This window comes from Juglans microcarpa x Juglans regia, chromosome 2S, assembly GCF_004785595.1.
Source record: "Juglans microcarpa x Juglans regia isolate MS1-56 chromosome 2S, Jm3101_v1.0, whole genome shotgun sequence".
Taxonomy (NCBI): Eukaryota; Viridiplantae; Streptophyta; class Magnoliopsida; order Fagales; family Juglandaceae; genus Juglans; species Juglans microcarpa x Juglans regia.
This window is the reverse complement of record NC_054597.1, coordinates 2128356-2151193: the sequence shown is the minus strand read 5'-3', so window position 1 is coordinate 2151193 and position 22838 is coordinate 2128356. Positions and strand designations below refer to the sequence as shown.

At 35.5% G+C, this 22838-nt stretch overlaps 3 protein-coding genes across 9 annotated transcripts; 2 read left to right on the top strand and 1 right to left on the bottom strand.

Annotated features, from left to right (window-relative positions):
- The first annotated feature begins 3157 nt into the window (after positions 1-3157).
- On the top strand, positions 3158-6980 carry LOC121253175. 4 transcript variants are annotated; one of them, XR_005938364.1, is made up of 7 exons: positions 3158-3389; positions 3497-3616; positions 4809-4898; positions 5058-5248; positions 5619-5686; positions 5865-5912; positions 6626-6980. XR_005938364.1 is itself a non-coding variant. In XM_041153119.1 (6 exons), the coding sequence occupies exons 1-5, from the start codon at positions 3296-3298 to the stop codon at positions 5679-5681; spliced, it is 558 nt and encodes a 185-aa protein (XP_041009053.1). In that variant the 5' UTR covers positions 3158-3295; the 3' UTR covers positions 5682-5686; positions 5865-6469. The 4 variants fall into 4 exon arrangements, 1 of the variants encoding a protein (XP_041009053.1); XR_005938363.1 differs by lacking the exon at positions 6626-6980 and adding an exon at positions 6044-6469 and having other exon boundaries at positions 3159-3389; XM_041153119.1 differs by lacking the exon at positions 6626-6980 and having other exon boundaries at positions 5865-6469.
- Positions 6981-7631: 651 nt separating this feature from the next.
- Positions 7632-9986, bottom strand: LOC121251376 (high affinity nitrate transporter 2.7-like). The gene is given in 3 exon segments (XM_041150633.1): positions 7632-8074; positions 8077-8117; positions 8768-9986. Coding segments are annotated over 3 exon segments (1395 nt in total). The 5' UTR covers positions 9901-9986; the 3' UTR covers positions 7632-7853.
- Positions 9987-18176: 8190 nt separating this feature from the next.
- Positions 18177-22159, top strand: LOC121253304 (pentatricopeptide repeat-containing protein At2g13600-like). Of its 4 annotated transcripts, none has more exons than XM_041153339.1 (3): positions 18177-21007; positions 21313-21520; positions 21735-22159. In XM_041153339.1, exon 1 carries the CDS (start codon positions 18349-18351, stop codon positions 20569-20571), a length of 2223 nt encoding a protein of 740 aa, XP_041009273.1. In that variant the 5' UTR covers positions 18177-18348; the 3' UTR covers positions 20572-21007; positions 21313-21520; positions 21735-22159. The 4 variants fall into 4 exon arrangements, with proteins under 4 accessions (XP_041009273.1, XP_041009272.1, XP_041009274.1 ...); XM_041153338.1 differs by lacking the exon at positions 21735-22159 and having other exon boundaries at positions 18177-20633; positions 20781-21007; positions 21313-21685; XM_041153340.1 differs by lacking the exon at positions 21735-22159 and having other exon boundaries at positions 18177-20969; positions 21313-21685.
- The last annotated feature ends 679 nt before the right edge of the window (positions 22160-22838 follow it).

Genomic DNA, 22838 nt, shown 5'->3' with positions numbered 1-22838 from the left:
CACCCTTTTATTAAATAAAAACTTCCAAAATAATGTTAGTATTTCCCGGTGCCAGACGAGGTTGATATAAATCATATAACTCCGTATGATACGTGAAGTGCATGTTTAGTATTACAGTGAGATATACGGAGAAATATAATTTATAGTTTTAGGGTCAATAATTTATAATTTAAGCAATAAATTATACTATTAAAAATTTATTTATTATTTGATAATCATATATTTAAAATATTTTTAAATATGTTATATTTGTTTTGAAACAAATTAAAAAGTGCTTTATAAGACAAAAATAACTATTATTTAAATTTTTAAAAATTATGACCATATTTTTAAAAGTTTGAAAGTTTTAATTATCTGAAAGTAGTATAGGTATTTTCATTTATTGACAATCTTTTTAAAATTTGAATTGCATTCCATATTATTCGGGAAAGCACGTTTGAGAAAATTATGTTTTTATTCAAATGTACTTTTTAATTTATTTGAGATTAAAAATATTTTAATATATAACATCTAAACAACCTAATTTTTTTTATTAAATAATATTTAAATACTTGTTAAGATTCTTACTGTAACCCCAAATAGACATCTACTTTACAATAAAAGTATAAAATTTTTTTATGACTAAAATATTTTTCATAATTTTTGAATAAATAAAAATGAGAATGGTTACATCTTACAAATAGATTTTATAAAGATTAATTTATAAATTAATACAATTTAATACGACACGAAATGAAAAAATGGCTTATTTTTATTGGAATGGTGAGGGACGGTGAGAGATATGGAAGAACCACCAATAAAGGTTGTTAACTTCAACAATGATTAGCTTTGTTGGGACTCACCACCATAAGCAATTCCATTAGTTAAGCATATGTTATGTGGTATTTTAAAATGCAAGCAATTCACCTACTGATAATATTTGACTAAGGAAGCCGAAGCACGTGTTATGAAATGGACAACGAGTCAACGACCAGAACTAAGTCCCGTCCAACGTCGCCATCCGAATATTTATTACTTTTTTAAATAATATTATTTGCAGTCTGAATTGAATATATAAGTGTGGCCTATTCTCTTTAAAATAATGAATAAATATAAAATTTATATAATAAATTTATTTTTTTAATTATAAATAAATTAGTGTCCTGTCAGAAAGAGAAACTGCCCACCGCAGTAATTTTTGGTACTTGGTTTTTCTAGTTTTTATTTTGCCGAATAAGCCTAATTGTTTTTGTGGGCTTAGCTTATTCATACCGGGAAAAGTGAATGTGAGCTAGGCTTGGTTTTTAGTATTGGGCTTGTAACTTTCTCTAACATGAATTTTCAGATGAGCTCGTGGGCTTGTCCATAGACCAAACTGGGCACCCAATTGTAGAGCCAGCTCATATGGCAATTATATCTGCGTTTATTCATTTATTTTTTATTTTTAGGAGGAAATGAGGAGCAACGTTGAATCTTGCTTTGAAGGCTCTTTTGGTGTTAGTTGTGGGCTTTTCATGGGCTTTTCTTGCTTTGCGACTGTCCTTATTTACGGTCTTTCTTTAAGAGAATATCTTCCCACATACCTTCATATTTCCTTCAAATAATAGCATCTAATGGTAGCCTGCCACGTAAACAGCTCATATTCATCCTCACTCACGAGTCCTCCCTCCCCCCCCTCTCTCTCTATCTCTCTCCTCACAATCAAAGTTCTTGCCTTTTTATGTCAGACGCAAGACTATTAACAAAAGAAAAAATTTATTTACAATCATTGTAGGTGCAAATTTTTTATTAAATATAAAAAAATATTATTTTAATAAAAATATTATTATAATTTTAAAAAAATTTAAAGATAAAATTAACTAGATTTATAATATAATCTCTATTTAAAAACTGTACCTAACATTACTCTTAACAAATAGCTCAAAACTTGAGAAAAATAAAGATTTGGTTGAGGTTTTTCGAGTCCAACTCCAACCTTCTTTTGTTCTCAACCGTATTAACGAAGCCAGAATGCTCTTCGGCTTATGCAGAAAAATCTCATGAAATTAAATAAATATTTAACGATCCACAAAGAACTAAATTCAGAATACTTCAAAAATCCAATCTGTCACCCACCAAGTTCTCTCGCCGCAGTTTCAACACAAAAAAGATTCTTGTGTGTTTTGTTTTGTGGTTTGCTAATTAATTTTAATGGAGAAAAGAAAGTATTTTTAACATCTTCTATTTGGAGACTGGGGCTATGAAAGCAACCAGACCTCTTTGATGGTGAATGCTTATGGTATTTTGTGAGGAGGGCAATTTTTAGAGGTTTAAATTTGCAGATTCACTTATGGGGCTAGATTTGTAAAAGGTGATTTTTTTTTTTTAGAGAGAGAGAAAATGAAAGAAAGTTGGGAATCGGAAATCCAATTGATTACTGGCACTCCGAGTAAGAATTCACGGATCACCATGTACAATCTTGGCAATGTCGTCAAGTGCAAAGCCCAAGTCCTGAAAAACTTTGATTTTGGGTTTGATGGTAGCGACAAGTTTAGCAGAAAAAACCTATAATTTTCAACCAACCTCAGCTTATCATTAACCCAAATCCACATGAACCATTTTATACAAAAGGTGTCCTTTTTCTATAATGGTTTCATATCCTACCATTTTCAATAAGCAAATAGAAGAGTGATTCCAACGGTGATGGAGATAGATTGAGGACGACAACAAGTTGGTTGCGAAGGCGAAATGGTTGGACACGACGGTTTGAAGGGGGTGATGATTGTACGCCGCGCAACAGTGGGGTGGGTGCAAAGTGCAAAGGTGTAGAAGTGGTTTGCCTTCACATGAGAAAAATACATACACGGATAAAGTGAGAGTTTTGCTGTGATGCGGTGCATGAGTTTTTTTACGAGGAGTCTTATATGTTAGCATAGCATTGGCTGCCGTTAAACTGACAACTTCGGCATTACCGTTCCAAAGAAGAATTGTTTCTTTAATTATCAAGGGCGTTTTTAATTAAATTCAAGTTTCATGTATTTGTTTAATTGGACATGATAAGTGCTGATTATCATTTTTTATTAAATAATTTTATAATTTAATATTAAATTATTGAAAATTATTTATTATTCATTACTTAGCATTAAATTATTTGACATCATATAAAGAAATGGTAAAGCAAAACGACGATGGTTTCCTCGTTTTTCTTTCAAAATGAAATAATTGTCATAACTCCTACCCAAGGTAGATTCGCTCTGTTGATCCGAAAGATCCATTGTGGGTGGGGGGCCTTTGAAGGAAGGAAAGGCCCTTCGGAACCACAGCCGGTAATGTGAAAATGGCGCACTCGACCAAATTTCTCCGTCCGATCAGACAATCTATTACTGTGATAACCTCGTCTTATCCACCAATCTTTCATTCCAGAAAATCCTGTGAGTTTGTCTCTCTTTCTCTCCGTGTATTTCTCTCGTAAAATTTGTCTCCTGACAATTCTCGACCGCTTTCTTAATTTTCTTTGCGTTCCACTACTTTCTCGCAGATTATGCCAAATTTGAACCTTTAAAGACGTTGATAAAGGCCCTTGAACCTGTTCTTCGCAACCGCGTGTCAGCATTTGAGCGTCAATTAATCCCACGGAGAAAATATTTCTGTTTTTCAGGTAATTCGCTCTAAATCTTCTATTTGATTTAAGTCAAAATTTTGCGTCATTTTCATTCAGTCTTAGCGTTACAGCGTGAAAGTCAAGTGCTTGCTGCATTTAAATTGCAAGGTTGTTTATCTTTTTTTATTCAATATTACTGTTAATGCAAAATCTTGTGGTTCCGTATCTTGGGTTACATTTCGAAGGCTTTTAAAGAATTTCCCACGTTGCGTATCTTTTTTAATCCAAACATGGAAGTGGGCGCGTCCCCAATTTAAGTTTCACAAGTTGAACTTCCCATGTTTAGAATCTGAGTATATAACCAAGCACGTAGATGATGTAATTTTCATCATGTTTAGCTTTCGTTACTACGCTATTCTGATAACGTTCGTGTTCGTGCGGGGAGAGTGGAACTCGTATCTTATGCTAGAGTGGCCTGTTTCAATCTACTGGGAAAATTTACTTTAGCCCTGCACTGCACCTACCTATTCCCTGTTTGAGTTGCAAAGCTTAACTATTTCAAAAGGGAGTGTCTTGTGGAGAAAATGGTTTACATAATGAGATGGGTCACATGGTGTTATCGTTTCCCATCCATTTATTGCAGTGTTATTATCCATCTAATCTAGTTTTAGAGATGCTATACCACTAATATTTATTATATTAACAATTCTACATACAACCGTAAAGTGTATAAACGTTGTGTAATCGCTTTAAAAAAAGTGGAGTCCACTGTTAAAAAATTAATTTTTTTCATGTGGGTCTCATGTTTTATTCACTTTTTGCAAAACGATTACGCGGCGGTTGCACAATTCACGGTTGCAAATATCTTTTCTCTTATTATATAGAGTTTAAAAGCAGTTATTTTCTGGGCTTATACTTTGCTTGTTAACTTCTTTTGAGACTCGATTGAGGTCCTCCCTAATGCAATAAGCAATACATATTATGTTATTTGTTTAATATGCAACTTTTTTTTTTTTTTTTTTAAGAAGAGGATGGTACCCAATTTTATTGATTGCCCTCACTTGTGGCGAAGGAAAACCGTGGTTACATCAAGACGCCTAGGGTATATAAACAAATCAAAAGGCCCAAAACCCAGGCATTAAAAACTAATACTTCCAAAGACCAGACAAAATATCCAAAATTACAAACTCATCAAACTTAATATGCAACCTGTTTTAATATTATGGTTGTTGCGATGACATTCTTGTAGGGCATAAGCTAAGTATCGGATGCATACTTGCTGTGTCAGTTGTAATGGGGTCTAGAAGCTTTCAGCCTCGTGTTGTTTATGCTATGGATGGTGAGTAGAACATATCAACCAGTATTATGGGCTATATGTTCCGTTTTTAAGGTATCAGCATCTTTTAAACTTGTACCCATAGTAAATTTTCATGCATTGAATTTCAAATTTTCATTAACGTGGATCTTGATATTTTGCTGGATGATCACCACTTGTCAGATGCTTTGGATGAGGAAGAAGATCCGCGGACCTTCTGGATGTTTGCCCAGAAATTCTGGCTACCTGGTTTTTTATTTCTTACTGTGTTGACAAACTTGGATCATCCTATTGCACTCATTGCAATCAAAATTATTTTGTTACTCCTAAGCACAAATCCTAGTCCTCTCTCAGTCTATGTTTTTGTTGGTCAGGTAAGGATGTATTCCATTTCACCTTGTTGTACTCATGACTTAGAGAGAGTCCAATAAAAAAACTTTCTAAACTCTTGTAGAGTATAGAACTCACGAACTAGGGTATCAAGAGGCAATCCATTCCCTGGTGTTTGACTAGTGAGCTGAAGAAATACGTGGATTGGATTCTTGACAGATGAATACATTTTTTAATTTTGTTGAACATAATGTGAACAATCAATTTTCATCAATATGTGGTTATCTCATAGGATATATTTTTTCATTATTGTTGATAATTTCTTGTGTAAAATCCTTGCTATTATGATTTTGTCCTCCCTGGTATCGTCTTGACAATTTCAGTGGCTGATATGATTCTACATACTTGGAGTTGATCAATGGTCTATTAAATTGGGGTAGCTGCTTTGAATTTAAATGGAAACCAAGGCTTTGTTGAGTGAGGGAACTATAGACTATAATATGTCATTTTTGAGTTATGAGGTTGAAATCTCAGGAGTTACTCTTTGTTCTTTGTTCCTATATGCATATAACTCGAAGGAAAAAACTACTGTTATAGGAAAAAGGATCTTGCTTGACCATTCCTTGATGAGCTTATTATTTCAAACTTTACATGTTGCAGTTATGTTATCAATCCATGCGCAAAGAGCCTCACTTGTACAGAAAAAAGGTGTGCCCATTTTTCTACTATTTGCATTGACTTTTTATTCCAATACTTTTCTCCAGTTTTTATGGCGCGTAAGGTTATATATATGTACTGGATATGGCATCTGGTGAGAGTTTTTTGGATGGCCGTGACAGTTTACTTGGGCTTGCAAGTACACATGCTTATTGAGGGAAGTTGGTTCTACCAATACTTATGTCAAACGGGCATCACTCCACCCATTGGATGCCCATTCCATGATTTTAGAAGCTTATTAAAAATTAGTTCCCCCTCCCCACGATTTTTAACTTTTTATTTATTTTTTATTTTTGTATTTCTCCCATCTTATAATTCCTGGTTCTGCCCTTGCTTATAAGGAAAGAATGGAGAAGAAACAGGATAAAGAATAGAACATGATGTGTTTTCCTAATTCTCTCTTTCAAACGCTTATCAGGCTGCAGTTTCTCATAGCCACGTGTATTCATAGCTAAATTTGGACTGCCTATATATCATCTGCAACAATTGATCCATGATCTGATTATGCGCCTATGTTTCCATGGAAATTATTCAATGACTTCTTCGAATTGACATCTTAATTGGTCGCATGCACTATGGTTTATAACAATTTAGATTTGATAATTGTGGGTAGAATGGAGTGAGTGGATCGACTTCCAATCTCTTTCAAGTGTCTTTTACAAATAGATTGCTTTTACCCACAGCTGATATCTTTTGCTTTGCAGTCACTATACGCTAAAAATGTTGAAGTTCAAGACTATAAGCTTCTCTGCATTGCTAGAGTCGAACTGAAAGAAGAAAAGTTGACTTTGGTTGGAATTCTGGGAGGTTGGTGGGCTCTGCCAAGATTCTTCTCTCAGGGCTTTCCCATGGTTTGGGATAGAGCTCCGAAGCATTATTGAGAAAACAACTGAATAAGTTAATTTACCATAATTAGCATCAGCTTCTTTGTCAAAAGCACTATAAGTCGTTGGCATATAGCACAAGAACAGTTAATTAACAGAAAGGAAAGCAGGCAGTTAGATGAGCTTAGCCGGAAATCCAGTAAGCAGTAATCGGATTTAGCAATGTTTATAATTCTTTCCGTAGTCTTCTTTATTTTTGCACTAAACTTGTAAAGACTCACCACGTGCAGTATACAGAATGTCTTCATGACAGCTCTTAGTTCGTGGCTTCTCTGGTTAAGCCTTGGCCATCTTGGGTTCTTGCTGTAGCAGGCACATTATATATATATTTTCAAGGACGATAATTTAATTTTATTGATAACTCCCTTATTTATGGGGGAGGAATCTTACAACCAAATATCTGGTTTGTACAATAAATCATAAAATCCAAATCCCGACATAAAAAACAACTATATAAATAATTAATAACTATCCAAGATAATAAAATAAGCATTAAAACAAAACAGAAAAAAAGATGCATACCTTAATAAAATAAAACTAACCAGTATACAAACCTCTTATTTATGTCGAAGTACGTGTAAATCAGCTTTCTTGCTATTCTTCTTTAGAAAAGTACGTGTATATATATATATATATTCTGCTTCAGGATAGAACCATCCTACGAAAGCATATCGTTTGTCTTTTGCCTTTTACGTGTATATTTTTAGAAAAATTCTATACATTACACTACACTATCATTTCATTCTCATTTTATTATGTAAGATGTGATATATTTATCACTATTGAGTGATCATTTATATGATGATAAATTTATAATATCTTAAAATAGGATGAGAGGACATGGAGTATAACATTACTCGATAAAATGCTTTCATAAGTGGTTCATTGCAGATAATCTCCATCAAATAATAAGAACTCTCTTGTCCACATGGATTAAGTTTTGAGTTTTCTTCATGATTCGTGATAGAACCAATTGAGAAAATATTTTTCCCTTCATTATTATCTTAGAAACAAATAATTATACATGCCATGAACGTGCTGGGGAACCTTATTCTAGCAAGTGGTAATGATCATCATCTGCAATATTGGGTTTCATGGGAAGATGATGAGAGGCTGCAGGGCCGCAAAACATTCCGCCCCATTGCGGGAAGTAGATGAGGGTGATTGGGAGAGTGCAGACGAGCACCATAACCCCCATGAGAGAGATGCCTGTCTGTTTCGAGAACTTAGAGCCTGAAAACAACAAGAGCTGCGTCACCACTGCCCCACCGTCCCTCCACTCCCTGTCATCCCCGATATCACTCCAAGCGACCTGCGGGCATTAATACCACAAGTATATAAATATCATCTTCGCAAACTAATTCTAGTAGTGCTACTGTCAACTGTGTCCTAACTACTAATAAGACTTTTCTTCCGTTTTTATCGACCAGGACAAACGGGCTCTTGAAATGATTAGTACAAAAACAAAGTTCTTGAATCGTGCCAATTGTCAAACACGTACACAAACAAACAACGACTTGATCGTTCGTGTCACCCTTTTAAAGTTTATGTGGGGCCTGCAGAAATGTGGAAAGTACCGACACTATTTTTCTAACCGACACTATTTTTCTAGTCTCACCGAAACATTTTCTGTCGGGACAAAGCCACGGAATCGTACATGCATATTTTAATTTTTAAGGTTATTATTAATCATTTTTTTATCCATCGTCCTTTTGTATTATACTGAATAATTGATAATAAAAAATGACGACTTTTTAACAATTTAATATCATATCAGGAGATAATAAAAAACAACTATATCTGATAAACATTTTTTAAATATATACATACTAATTTAAATTAAATGGTTTCGCGTTCCTAGCAATAAGTTTTTTTTTTTTTTTTTTTTTTTTTTTTTTTTTTTTTTTTTTTGACCGTGAGATTTTTTAATGTTCCAATTTTCATGTGTCAAGCAAAACTCACCTCTTGGAAACAAAAGGAACCACGCCGAACGTGAGACCACTTGCGGCTTGAACGAACACAGCGAAACCACACATCACCGTTATGGAACCCCACAGAGAATTGACTCGTCCCAGTAACACACACAGCAACCCCGCCAGTGTCTGCACCACCCACAACCCCCACAGCCTCCCTCTCATTCCAAACCTCTTCCCCATCTCGTCGGAAATCACCCCTCCTAACGGCCGGGAAAAAAAATTGGCCATTCCAAAGCTCGCCGCTATCGTCCCAGCCAGGTCCAGATTCACATTAAACCTGCCGTAGAAGTACTGCGCTATGATATTATTTGTTGTCAGCTCCACTCCAAAACAGTATCCGTATGTTAAAGCCAGTATCCACCCTCTGTAATTCTTAATCCCATTGCATAGAATTTTCAGTAAGTTCTCTTTTGGGGTCTTAATATTGGAGCGTTTGTATTTCCCGGACGGAAGGTCTTGGCCATAAACCAAGACCAATATTGCTGTCACTACTTGGAATATTGCAGGGACGATAAAAGCAGCACGCCAAGCGGTGGAAGAAGGTATGTGGAGGGATATGAAGAGAGAGTATATGAGCGGCATGACCAACTGGGTGACGCCCGAGCCCATGTTAGCCCAGCCGGCGGCGACTCCGTTGGCAAGCCCGACGACGGGGCCGGAGAACATAGAGCTCATCCAGAACTGGTTGGCGACGAAGTTAGCAAGCGAAAAGCCTACTAGGAAGCGAATAAGAACGAACGATTTCGGCGATGATACGAGAGACATGGAAAGGATGACAGGCGCTGTGAGGAGAGACAGCGTGGCGGAGGCGACGCGAGGGCCAACGAGGTCGCATGTAGGCCCCATGGCGAAGCGGGAGAAGATGGAGCCCACAAAGGAAGCTATGCCGGCGTTGCCGATATCAGTGTCGGTGAGGTTGAGGTCTTCACGGATGATGGCGAGGAGAGGAGGGATAGAGAAGGTGGAGAAGAAGCAGGAGAAGAGAGAGAGCCATGCAAGGTGGAAGGCTCGCATGTGGGGTGGCGCTATCGAGAGAGGTCGGATTACGGTGGCTTTTGAATCAGCATCGACAGGTAAGGAGAAGGTCGGTGCTTTTTCGGATTCATGATCAGCTTCCATGGAAGAATTAAAGTTCAGGAACTGGATACTTTTGTGGGACTGTTTATAAGTAGATGTTCTAATAGTGGCTGATCATGGCCGGACAACTTTCCTAGGTAGTTGGGCAAATGATTCGAAAAGAATTAGAATGATAGCATACCACGTAGACCCCACATGAATCCAATGGTGGACCGCTCTGCAGAGGAAAGAAAAAAAAAATTTTGGTGATTCACCCTGTCCTCTTCCCCCCTTGCAAGGGACACCATGGACCGACTCAGATTCCTGTCCTTTTCTCCCTCTTCCATACGACTCCCGTAAGTCACCCTCACAAACTCTCTCTCTCTCAACCAGCTTTTAGATCTCCTCTCTTTGTTATTAAAAAGATAAAATTACTCCTGAATTTATTAAACTTTCAGACATTATATAATTGCACTTTTCTTCGAAATCAAGTGCCATAATTTATGTTTAGAAGTTTCTATTAGAGTCACATACGCAGTAACGCACTTAATTATTTTGAAACAAACATATATAAAACAACAGTTCTTTTAGGTGCAGGCAGTTTCGCGCACCGACCGGGCACCAATTGTCCAGCTAGAGAGTAGTAGAGTTTTTCTTTTACTAATGAAAAAATCTTATTGCAAGCAAGTTGGTATACCAATTCATGCATCAATATTGATATATAATATATATGTTTAATAAAATGATATGAATTAAAGACAAAAATAATTTTTATTATATAAGAGATTTTCTTCTTCTCTCAAAAAATTTTTTGAGATTTTTTTTTAAATTAAAAAAATCATCGGTACGCGATATGGTGCACGAACTCGCTTGTACCTAGCAAAACTCTTTACCAATTTCCCAAACACCCCGACCCTTGAAACGAGAAAAATATAAATAATAATCTTTTTAGTTTTTAACTTGTCGACCATTTTCCTACCTTTTCTCCTTACTGCTCTCAAACCTTGTATGGATATGAGCATCCTCTTCAAGCCTCAATCTTCTACGCGAACATTTTTTCAAAATCACATCTTTTGCTGATCTGGGTCGTCGACAGTTTTGGTGCAGACAATAGCTTCCACTGCTTTTTAGCCTCAGTTACTTCACTTTGAAACCGTTCATAGGAACAAACCCGATTGTTTCTTGCGATTTTAATGGCTTCCTGATTACCATAATTAGATTCTAAGAAATGGGTTTTTCCTTTTACATGCGTAACATCGATGTGTGTTTACGAGGGTAGCTTCATTTTTGTTGCTTCTCTCTCTCTCTCTCTCTCTCTCTCTCTATATATATATATATATATATTCTAGCCAATGATATATGTATTATCTAAAATTTCAGCGTTTTGAGAAGATAAATTTCTTGTTTGGTCTGCTGAGAATTTGTAGAAAAAGAAAATAAATTATTATTCTTTATTTATAGATATTTCGTTGTTTGAGAACTGAGAAATTGAATATAACAATCGGGGCAAATTAGGCCACCATTTCATTTTCTGAAAAAACTCTAATTTTTCAAAGAAGTTCGCTATGGCCGTCGTTTCAAGAAAAATATATGCCACTGGAGGTGGTCCAAGGACTTTCATTTACTGAAAGTGAAACGAAAATGATTCGCATCATTAACAAAATTAAAAAACTCCCGTTCAAAACTTAGTAAAAGTGAAATGAAAAGGAACCGTTTCATTAAAGGAAAATTACATGTCAGCTGATCGGTGCACTTCGGTGTGCGAAAATGCCTGCAACAAGAGTTTTCCATAAAACAATCACAATAATATCGGTGCATCATGATTTAGAATGATACATTCGACATTTTTTTTTTTCTTTTTTTTAGAGGCTGAGAAATGGGATAAGAATTTTAAAAACCTAATATTATTTGCATATAGCAAATCCGCACATATTTTATTGGCATGTCTTCTGATTTGCATAACTGAAGAAAGAGGTCGATGAACAAGGAGGAATAGGGCAGTGCGATGGTTGGCATGGTCTGGAGGGCAGCAGTGCGATGGTTCGTGCAACTACGGTGGAGTGCGCCTATCTGGTTTGGAGCTCCTCCACTAGGACCAGAAGTCATAGGGTGTGGGGCGAAAATTTCGAAGTGGGTTGATTGTTCACAAGAGAGAAAATGTGTTTTGCTATACAACCTCTACCACACTTCACATTTTTTTAAATTTTTAAATTTTTTAATATATTTTTTAATTTTTTTTTTGAGTTTATTCTTTTTAAATTATTTCAAATTTTCTATTCATTATTCATATAATAAATATTTGATAAAAAATAATAATAATAATTAAAAAAAAATATAAAATATAAAATGTTAAGAAGTTGCGAAGATTTTTTCCAAAACTAATGGACCGTTCCCGTGTGTGTATATATATAAATGTATGGCACTGAAGAGAGAAGACTTTTCTTATTATCCACACACGGCATGCGCTCGATAGTCACTGACGTGGCGGCTTTGAGCTGTGGCAATACAGCTTGTGGAATATGTTCATGGAATTAAGTAATAATTCTAATTACTCTTTTCTTTTTCCTCACGTGCGTACTAAGATATGGACAATTTCATTTACAATAACTTTCTCTTCTTCGATCTATATTTTTAACTTTGACGAGATAATTATTCTGTAACTAATCAGACCAAAAAAGAAAGTATTCAAACGTATATCGTTAATTACGTGACAAATCTAATTTTTAATTACTTAATGTTGTTAGTTCTGCATTAATTCATGGTTATTTAAAATCTATTTTTTTAATCTTTTTATAAATTAATAAGGTCAATCCTATTAAAAACTATGTATTTCACAAAAACTTTCTTCTTTAAACCGAGAATAATAACTAGTTATCTTCTCGTCTAAATCTTGAAATATATACATATATATATATATATATATTTATTGAGAAAGGGTCTTGTTAACATATAAATTCGCACAATAGGCTAGAATGGAAGAAATAGTTATTTCTATCCATGATGACGATTCGAACGTCGATACAATGTTCTTCATGTTGATCAATGACAAGTCGATACGTTTACGGGTTTACATATATCTCATGGCCTCACATTTCTCTCAGTATAATAGAGGGATTTTCGAGTTTTGGGAGGTTGAAAATGATGCCTCCTTTGAGAGAAGAGTTTTTGGAGCCACCGTGCGTGGTGAAATTTGTGTAAAAAAGTCGTAGAAAGCCAGTGTAGATTTGTAGAAATTTCATCATTTATAGAGACCTATTTTATGATAGCTTAATAACGATTCTAAAGTTCGAAATTAAACTTTTAATAAGAATCGAAAATTGAAATGCCCAAAAAACCGTACTTCCGACCATTGATACTTACTCACAATCTCACACTATTTCTCTCTCGTTTTCACACTTTCAAAACTCTACTCACTCTATTTAGATGATATAAGATTGAAGGAGATCGAGTGATTAAATTTAGAGACCAAACCGGAGTATTTATAGCTAAGCTTCCATCAAGCTTTCGGTGGCTACATGTCAAGTGTTCCACAGCTTCAGTTGATCATGGAAAACATTCCAGCTGCTCTATGAACATGGTGGAGACTCGGAAGAAAGTTGTGAATCACTTCAAGAGCTCACAAGAAAAAGGGAAGCTTGAGACCCGTTCCCACAAACGGATTTCCGTGAGAAATGATCGTGGCCTGTTCAGATAGCTAACATTCTCCCACTTGGTTCACATTTCTAAACTAATGTCTCATCTTAAACCCATCGATAATTTGTATTAAGTAATAAATACATGAATCATGGCGATAAGTCCTTTAATGACGAGTATTATCTTCCATGTATTACTATGTATTTATTTCTTAAATATTATAATTTATGTGGCAATAATTTCTTAATGAATAAGCCTTATGTTTATTCTTGGTTCAACATAGATGATTTTTCTCAAAATTAAATTAAGGTGCACATAAATATGAGAAAAACATCACAATAATTAAGAATTTCATTAAAATAACATTGTCCATATAATTAAAAACTGCATAATAGAACCAAGTCTCATATTCACTACATGATCCTTGAATTTCAACGGTGGCATGCCCTTATTCGAAGTATCAACGATCATCAACTTAGTGCTAACATGCTCAATGACCATTTTCTTTTCTTTAACACGTTCCCTTATGACTAAATACTTAATGTCGATGTGTTTACTTCGACTTCCATTTTTGTTGTTCTTAACCATAAAAATAACAGCTGAATTGTCGCAATACATTCTTAATGGCCTAGAGATAGAATCCATAATTCTAAACTCATAAATGAAACTTTTAAGCCATATACTATGTGAAGTAGCCTCAAAACATGAGAGGAACTCGGCTTCCATAGTGGAAGTAGCAGTCAAGGTCTACTTGACACTCGTCCATGATACAGTTTCACTGGTCATAATAAAAATGTATCTTGATGTTGATTTGCGTGAATCAACACAGCCAGCAAAGTTAGAATCTGAGTAGTTAATTACTTCTAGATTGTTCGTCCGTCTATACATAAACATGTAGTCTTTGGTTCTTTGAAGGTACTTCATTACTTTCTTTGCAGCTCTCCAGTGATCTACACCTGGATCACTCTGATATCATCTTAGCATTCCAACAACAAATGCAATGTCAGGTCCTGTGTAGACCTGAGCATACATTAGGCTTCCGATAGCAGAAGCATATGGAATGTTCTTCATTTGTTCACTTTCAAAGTCATTCTTCGGGCATTGGTTCAAATTGAACTTATCACCCTTCACAATGAGAGCTACACTTGGTGAACAATCATTCATTCGAAATTTCTCTAAAACTTTATTAATATAGGTTTCTTGAGACAGACCCAAGATACCTCGAAATCTATCTCTATGGATCTTAATGCCAATGACATAAGATGTCTCACCTATATCATTCTTATCGAAATTTTTAGAGATGAGTTGTTTTACCTCATGCAGCAAACTCTTATCATTGGTTGCTAGCAAAATGTTATCCACATATAAAACAAGAAAACAGATTTTACTCTCACTAACATTTTGGTATATATATTGATCTATAATGTTTTCTACAAAATCGAATAAATAAATTATATTATGGAATTTCAAATACTATTGGTGGGATGCTTGTTTTAAACCATATATGGATTTATTGAGCTTGCAAACCAATTGCTCACCATCATTAGAGGGTAATCCTTCATGTTGTTTCATGTAAACCTCATATTCTAGATCTCCATTGAAAAATGCCGTTTTCGTATCCATTTGTTGCAACTCCAAGTCAAAATGGGCTACGAATGCCAAAATAACGCATAATGAATCTTTCTTAGATATATGAGAGGAAGTCTCTGTGTAATCGATTCTTTCTTTTTGAGTGAATCTCTTAGCAACGAATTTTGCCTTTATCTCTCAATGTTGCCCAAAAAGTCTTTATTTGTCTTAAAGATCCATTTACATCCAATAGCTTTTGCACCATTAGACAACTCAACAGGATCCCAGACTCCATTACTCTTCATAGAATTCATCTCTTCATTTATGACATTGTACCATAATTCTTATATTTTGCAACTCACGGCTTGTGAAAAGGACTCGGGATTATATTTGGCTCCAATGTTATAGTCAGATTCTTCCAGATACATAATATAATCATCAGGAATTGCTGATTTCTTTGGTCTAATAGATTTTCTTACTGTTATACCATTATCTTCCTGAGAAGTTTGTGGTTCAACTTATTGTTTAAAAGTTATTGGCAACTCTTGAATTACCTGATCTACTGGAATGTCGTAAGCAGCTTGTGGAACTTCAATGATTGGTTGTTCAACATCAGTTTGTACTTGAGAGGTGCTGTGAACAATAACTAATCTATCACTTGAGGTGGAAGGTTGAGATTCTGAATGATCATTCTTAAAAATTATGTTCCTAGTTTGGTCGCTCTCACTGATCAAGTCATTTTCAAGAAATTTTACATTTCTTGATTCCACAATCCTAGTGCTGTGAGATGGACAATAAAATCTATAACATTTATACCTTTCAGCATATCTAATGAAATACTCACTAATGGTCCTTGGGTTCAACTTCTTTTCTTGTGGATTATAAATTCTCACTCCAAACAGACATCCCCAAACGCGCATGTGTCGCAAACTCGGTTTCCAACTTTTCCATAATTCAAATGGCGTTTTAGGAATAGCCTTGGTTGAAACTTGGTTTAATATATATATTGCCGTTTTAAGTGCTTCAGCCCACAAGAATTTAGGAAGATTGGAGTTGCTAAGCATACTCCGCACCAAGTCCAATAATGTTCGGTTTCTTCTTTCTGCTACATCATTCTGGTCCGATGAACCAAGTGTAGTGTATTAGGCAACAATCTCATGCTCTTGAGAAAACATTGCAAATGGCTCAGGTTCTTGTCCATCATCTGTGTATCTACCATAGTATTCTTCACCTCTATATGATCTCACGATCTTAATTTGTTTGCCGCATTGTTTCTTTACTTCAGCCTTAAAGATCTTAAAGGCATATAATGTTTCGTTCTTGTTATGAAGTATGTAGAGATACATATATCTTGAGTAATCACCTATAAAAGAGAAGAAGTATCTCTGAGCATGTGAGTCCATGTCTAGACTACATATATTAGTATATATCATCTATGATATGTTCGAACTCCTATTGACATATTTATTTAATTTGTTGGTGTACTTTCCCTTTATGCAGTCTACACAAGTCTCAAAATCAATAAAATCTAGAGTAGATATTCTTTAATTAATTAAAAATTATATGGACCACTATACATTATTCCTTTATGCATAAAAATTAACTTAATATGAGAATAATTATAAATTGCATAATTTTAACTAAAACTTACATATTATTATTATGCACAAAATATTCTCATAATTTAAGCTTAAATATTGCATAATTAAAACTATAATATTATGCATAACATTTGATTTCATGCTTTTAACTATATATACTCATCCAAAAATTCATGTATTGATTTAGAGCAGAAATAATCAATTCGTGCAAACTAATCATGAGCATAGTTAACAAATTTGCATAATTTAATTATCTAAATTGCATATAATTAAACCAAATAAATATTATAAGCATAAAAGATTGAGCAAAAATTAGATATATTTCCAAATAAATGCCTAAATTTGAGAAATGGCATTTTTCAAAAAACTATAGAAAAGTGATATTTTGTAACTTTTGCTCGTCTTTAATCTCCAGTCGGATCGGTTCGACCTGTTTTAGACTCGGTTGAAGACCCGACTCAAAAATGAAGTTTTTGACGTCAAAAACTATGTTTTTAATCACAGAAAGTTTAGAAAAACAGTTTCCACATGATTTCTAATCTTGTTTCGAATCCAAATCGACCAAAAACCAAAACTTTATTTTCCAAAAATTTACGGCTAAATCAGAGACAAACAGAGCATTTGTATAAACACCAAGACAAAAATAAAACAGGCTCTGATATTAAATGATAGCTTAATAACGATTCTAAAGTGCGGAATTAAATTCTTAATAAGAATAAAAAACTGAAATGCCTAAGAAAACGTACTTTCGGTCATTGATGTTTACTCACACTCTCTCACCGTTTCTCTCTCATTTTGGCACTTTCACAACTATATTCACTCTATTTAGATGGTGTAAGACTGAAGGAGATTGAGTGATTGAGTTTGGGGACCAGACTGGAGTATTTATAACCAAGCTTCCATCAAGCTTTAGATGGCTACGTGTCAAGTGTTCCACAGCTTCAGTTGGTCATGGGAAACGTTCCAACTGCTTTATGAACGTGGTGGAGATTCGGAGGGAAGTTGTGGACCACTTCAAGAGCTTTCAAGAAAAAGGGAGCTTGAGACCCGTTCCCACGAACTGGCCTCCGTGAGAAATGATCGTGGCCTGTTCACAACCAAAGAGCTAACATTTCATTCATTTGAGTGATTGAGTTTTACTTGGCTTATGAAGTCTTTTTCCTTTAAAAATCTAAGTCAACTTGTCTTATCGCTTCTTGACCTTATCACTAGGTTAAATTATCGACTTTATCTATTCTCTTGCTAGTAGAGATAGGTCTTCAAGGGTTAGATCTAGTCTTGTTTGTTTTTACATATGAGATAATATAATATGAGATGAGATGAGTTGAGATTAAAATTGAAAATTAAAAAAAATATTATTAGAATATATTTTTTTAATATTATTATTGTTTTAGAATTTAAAAAATTTAAATTATTTATTTTATTTTGTGTAGGAATTTGAGAAAATTGTAATGATTAGATGAGAGATTTGTTGTGAAAACAAACTAAGCTTGAGTCAACTTTAGCACTAACAGGCCTTTTAACTATTTCTTTTTTCCCAAATAACAAATAGCAAGATTTGGATTTTCTTTCCTTAACGATGGGTCTGTTGAAAATTGAAATAAATAACTGTGAGCATGTAATGGTTAAATTTGCTTTTAAAAATTAATGGTTCGTGTGATATTATTGGAGTCCAAACCTCACACAGCTCTCCGATTTTATCGTTAAAATGTCTCAAGCTATGAAACCTGCATGGCTATATGCCTTTAGCCCAAGAAAAAGTTTCCACGCCTATGTAGAATCATGTGTCTCTCTATTGAAAAACCTCACCAGCAAAAGCTTGTTCACTGACGGAAGTGTCATTCATGGGCATTTGATCAAGATGGGTGTTTCTTCAGACAGATATGTAGCCATAAGACTTCTAACGATGTACCTCAACGGCAGAAAATCTCATGCAGCTGATGAAATTGTTAAGGAGTTTCACGGGTTTGATCTTGTCGTGCATAATTGCTTGATCGGTGCCTACTTTAAGTGGGGAAATCTTGACGGTGCTCGCTGCCTGTTTGAACAAATGCCCGTAAGAAACGAAATCTCGTGGACTGCACTGATATCGGGTTTCATGAAATATGGAAGAGTCGAAGAATCAATGTGGTACTTTGAGAGGAACCCATTTCAGAATGTGGTTTCTTGGACTGCAGTAATTAGCGGGCTTGTGCAAAATGGTTTTAACATTGAAGCTTGGAAGTTTTTCGTGAAGCAGCTTGAATCTGGGGTCCAGCCAAATGACGTTACTTTTACTACTGTTATTAGAGCTTGTACAGGCTCTGGTGAATTTAGATTGGGAATGAGTGTTTTGGGGTTGATCATTAAAGATGGCTTTGAACACCATTTATCGGTGTGCAATTCGATAATCACATTGACCTTGAGGATGGGTGAAATCAATTTGGCTAGGAGAGTATTTGATCAAATGGAAAAACGAGACGTTGTTTCTTGGACTGCAATCATAGATATGTACTTTGAGATGGGGGACTTGGGGGAAGCACGTCGAGTCTTTGACGAGATGCCTGAGAGAAATGAGATATCCTGGAGTGCAATGATCGCTAGGTACACGCAGAGCGGTTATCCTGAAGAAGCGTTGAAGCTCTTCTGTCAGATGGTTCAACATGGGTTTAACGCTAATACCTCTTGTTTGTCTAGCGTTATTAGTGCATTGGCCAGTCTCAATGCTTTTCGAGCGGGGATGAATGTTCATGCTCATGTTATCAAGATTGGGATTGTTGAAGATGTCTTCATCGGTGGTTCTCTACTTGACTTCTACTGTAAATGTGGAAAACTTGAATATGGTCGTTTGGTGTTTGATTCAAATTTGGAGAAGAACGTGGTTTCATGGAACTCTATGATTGGTGGGTATACTCTGAATGGACAGATGGAAGAAGCGAAGGCGTGGTTTGATGACATGCCCGTGCGAAATATTATCTCGTGGAACACTATGATTGTTGGTTACACAGAAAACAAACAATTTGATAAAGCGTTTGAAGTACTCCATGAGATGCTTTTGTCGGGGGAAGTCCCTAACGAGTCCACCTTCTCAAGTGTACTTTGCGCTTGTGCAAGCATAGCCTCATTAGATAGAGGCAAGAACCTCCATGGGAAATGCATGAAACTTGGATTTCAATTTGATATTTTTGTGGGTACTGCCCTGATTGATATGTATGCAAAATCTGGTGATGTTGAAAGCTCCAAGCAGGTCTTTTACAGAATGCCAAAGAAGAACGAAATTTCTTGGACTGTGATGATTCAAGGGCTTGCAGAAAATGGTTTTGCCGAGGAATCTCTTACTTTGTTTGAAGAAATGGAAAGAACTTCACCTGTTGCTCCCAACGAGCTCATGCTTTCTTCGATTCTTTTTGCTTGTTCACACTCCGGTTTGATTGATAAAGGACTTGGGTACTTCGATTCAATGGAGATGGTTTATGGTATAAAGCCTAAGGGAAGACACTACACCTGCATGGTGGATATGCTGTCTCGAGCAGGACGTCTGTCTGAAGCTGAAGAATTTATCAAATCCATGCCATTTCAGCCCGAAATTAATGCATGGAAAGCTCTATTGAGTGGCTGCACTGTATATAAAAACGAGGAGATGGCAGAAAGGACAGCTAGGAAGCTCTGGGAATTAGCGCAGAAGAACTCTGCAGGTTATGTATTATTGTCAAGTGTTTATGCTGCAGCTGGTAGATGGACAGATGTTAGGAATATTAGGAAGTTGATGAGGGAAAAAGAGTCGAAAAAGAGTCGTGGCTGTAGTTGGGTAGAGCTGAAAAATCATGTCCATTCTTTTTACTCGGAAGATGGAACTCACTCTCAGTCGGAAGAAATTTATGAAATTTTAGAACTGCTGAGATCGGAAATGCCCGCCCGTAATAAGGTTTATTCTCAAGTCGAATCCTTTTAGCAAATATGCAAAGGACTGAATTCCAAGGCTACGTGAGATGTCGCCATGGTGACTAGAGGCAGGTACATGCGTTTCGTGGTGTGGAAATTTTGTCCAAAGTTCTCACGCCACGTTCGCTACTTCGGCTCGAGACATTTTGGGCTGGAATCTTGACCCTTTGGCTACACGCGTCCTCGGTGCTCAATGACTTCTCTATAATTTTCATGCAGAACCTCACGCATGACATGTACGCAATTAAGCCAAAGATCCTGTTTCCGGCCTTTTTGCTACGCTACGTATTCTGCTCGACATCAGATAACACCGCCGATCTATTTAACTCGGTGGAATTTGACTGTCCAGATTCATCACTTGGGAATTTTTAAACCTGTTCTCCTTCATTTTCCTTAACTTTGTTCGTGGTATGCTCTCTCTCTCTCTCCCAAGGTGACAATCGGAGGTATGTAATCCCTCAAATTCATCTGTAATTCAGTTTGGAAATGAAATTGTGATTCTTCCTTTGTTTTAAACGGTGAAACTGAGAATATAATAAAACAATTCTGTTTTTCTGAGAAACGAAGACTCAAATATTTAGGCAATTAAGCTAAATTGTTGGTATGAGGCTTGGTTTCGAGTGCATAAAATGCTTCTAGACAACTTTAAATTTAAGATTACACCCAAAAAAAAGTTGAAATTAAAAGAGGAAACTTTATTTGAAGTACTCGTATTTTTGTTTGGAATTTCACCATATTCTTTTTTTAGCAGGGTACAAAATACAAATGGCTGCTCATAACGTAGCTCGTGGTGCAAATCATGATCTGAGTCTAATTAAAGAGATCGTCTATGGGATAAGCCTTAGCCTCATGGCTGGATACCTTTGGAAATTGCACCATTGGACTAGCCGGAGGAAGTACAAGGAATTCTACGATCTACTTGAGAGGGGTGAAATCAGCGTTGTGGTGGAAGATGAGTAGTACGTCTCTTATATCATGTTTTGTTGCTGTATATCTTCTGGTTTCATATTCCTTTCTTTTTTTCTTTTTCATCTCTCTCTCTCTCTCGCAAGACTCTCTCAAGAGCTAGGACATGCATTTCTGTATTATAATGAGATGTACATGCACCAGATGTAATTATCTCATCTCATCGATGTGATCTTCTCAGTTCTTTGGATGTCTATGTCTTTTCAGTGCTGTTCAATTTCTAAGGTAGGCCATGAACGAGTTTTAAATGGTCCCGACTACCTGAACGGCAAAGACAAATATTGCTGCAGAAACCATAAATGTACGTACTATGCTGCACAATTTGATTGTGAAAGGTGCATGCATGTCGTGTACAATCACAAAGATGTATAACGGGAGCGCATCTTAGAACCTGAATCTAAAATATTGACGTGGATTGGGGGATGGTATATGATCAGAAGCTAAGTCAAGAGTTTTGATCTTACAAGCATATATCATGATGATCAGAAAGAAAAATGAGTTAGCAAAGGGCCTTGGATTGCTCTAATTTCCAAGCACGACTGGGTAGGAAATAGAGAGACACGAGCGGCAATCCTTTCACAAAGGGCCTTTTCTCATGTTGTAAGTATTGGAGTAGTGAGTTTTCTTTTGCTTATCCTTTGCTCCAAACTTACATTTTCTTTTTGTCATAGTTTAATTAGGATCTGCCCATTATAAAGAGAGATGGAGAGAAGAGAGAGAGGGTTTAACGTTTTAATTTTACCCAATAAAAATCCAGCACGTACCGGAGAACCAAAAATATGGAAAAAGATTTTGGGCTACACTGTCACTGCAATTGGTGACACTTATAGCGTTGGGCCGAGCCTTTGTAACATTGGGTAGAGTGCTTTTTTCTTCAAAACTAAAAATAGTCAATTAAGTTAATAACTGTTTAAAACCACAAAAACATTCTTTAAAACCACAGCGTATGTTTGGAAATTAAATTAAATTCAACTTATCTCAATTTATTATTATAATTTTTTTAAATTTTAAAACAAAATATAATAAATAATTTAACTTTTTTAAATTTTAAAATAATAATAATATTAAAAAATAATATTTTATCATTTCAACTCAACTCAATTAAACATTCAAATTCAATTCAACTTGGGGCAAGGTACCTACCATATAGTCTTCAACTCAAGTGCCCATCAACGAATTCCAATAAAGTAGATTTTGGAGTTATTATATTTTGAATTGAATAACTTTATTTGAAATATTTTATACACATGCAGTACAATCTACCTATCATAATTTCTCTTTGTTTAAGAGAAATGATTTGTATAAACTTTA

Coding starts and splice junctions, on each gene's coding strand:
- LOC121253175 (XM_041153119.1), top strand. CDS start 3,296: ATGGCGCACTCGACCAAATTTCTCCGTCCGATCAGACAATCTATTACT. Junction 4,899..5,057: donor TGTTGTTTATGCTATGGATG/GTGAGTAGAACA, acceptor ACCACTTGTCAG/ATGCTTTGGATGAGGAAGAA. Junction 5,249..5,618: donor TCTATGTTTTTGTTGGTCAG/GTAAGGATGTAT, acceptor TACTTGGAGTTG/ATCAATGGTCTATTAAATTG.
- LOC121253304 (XM_041153339.1), top strand. CDS start 18,349: ATGTCTCAAGCTATGAAACCTGCATGGCTATATGCCTTTAGCCCAAGA.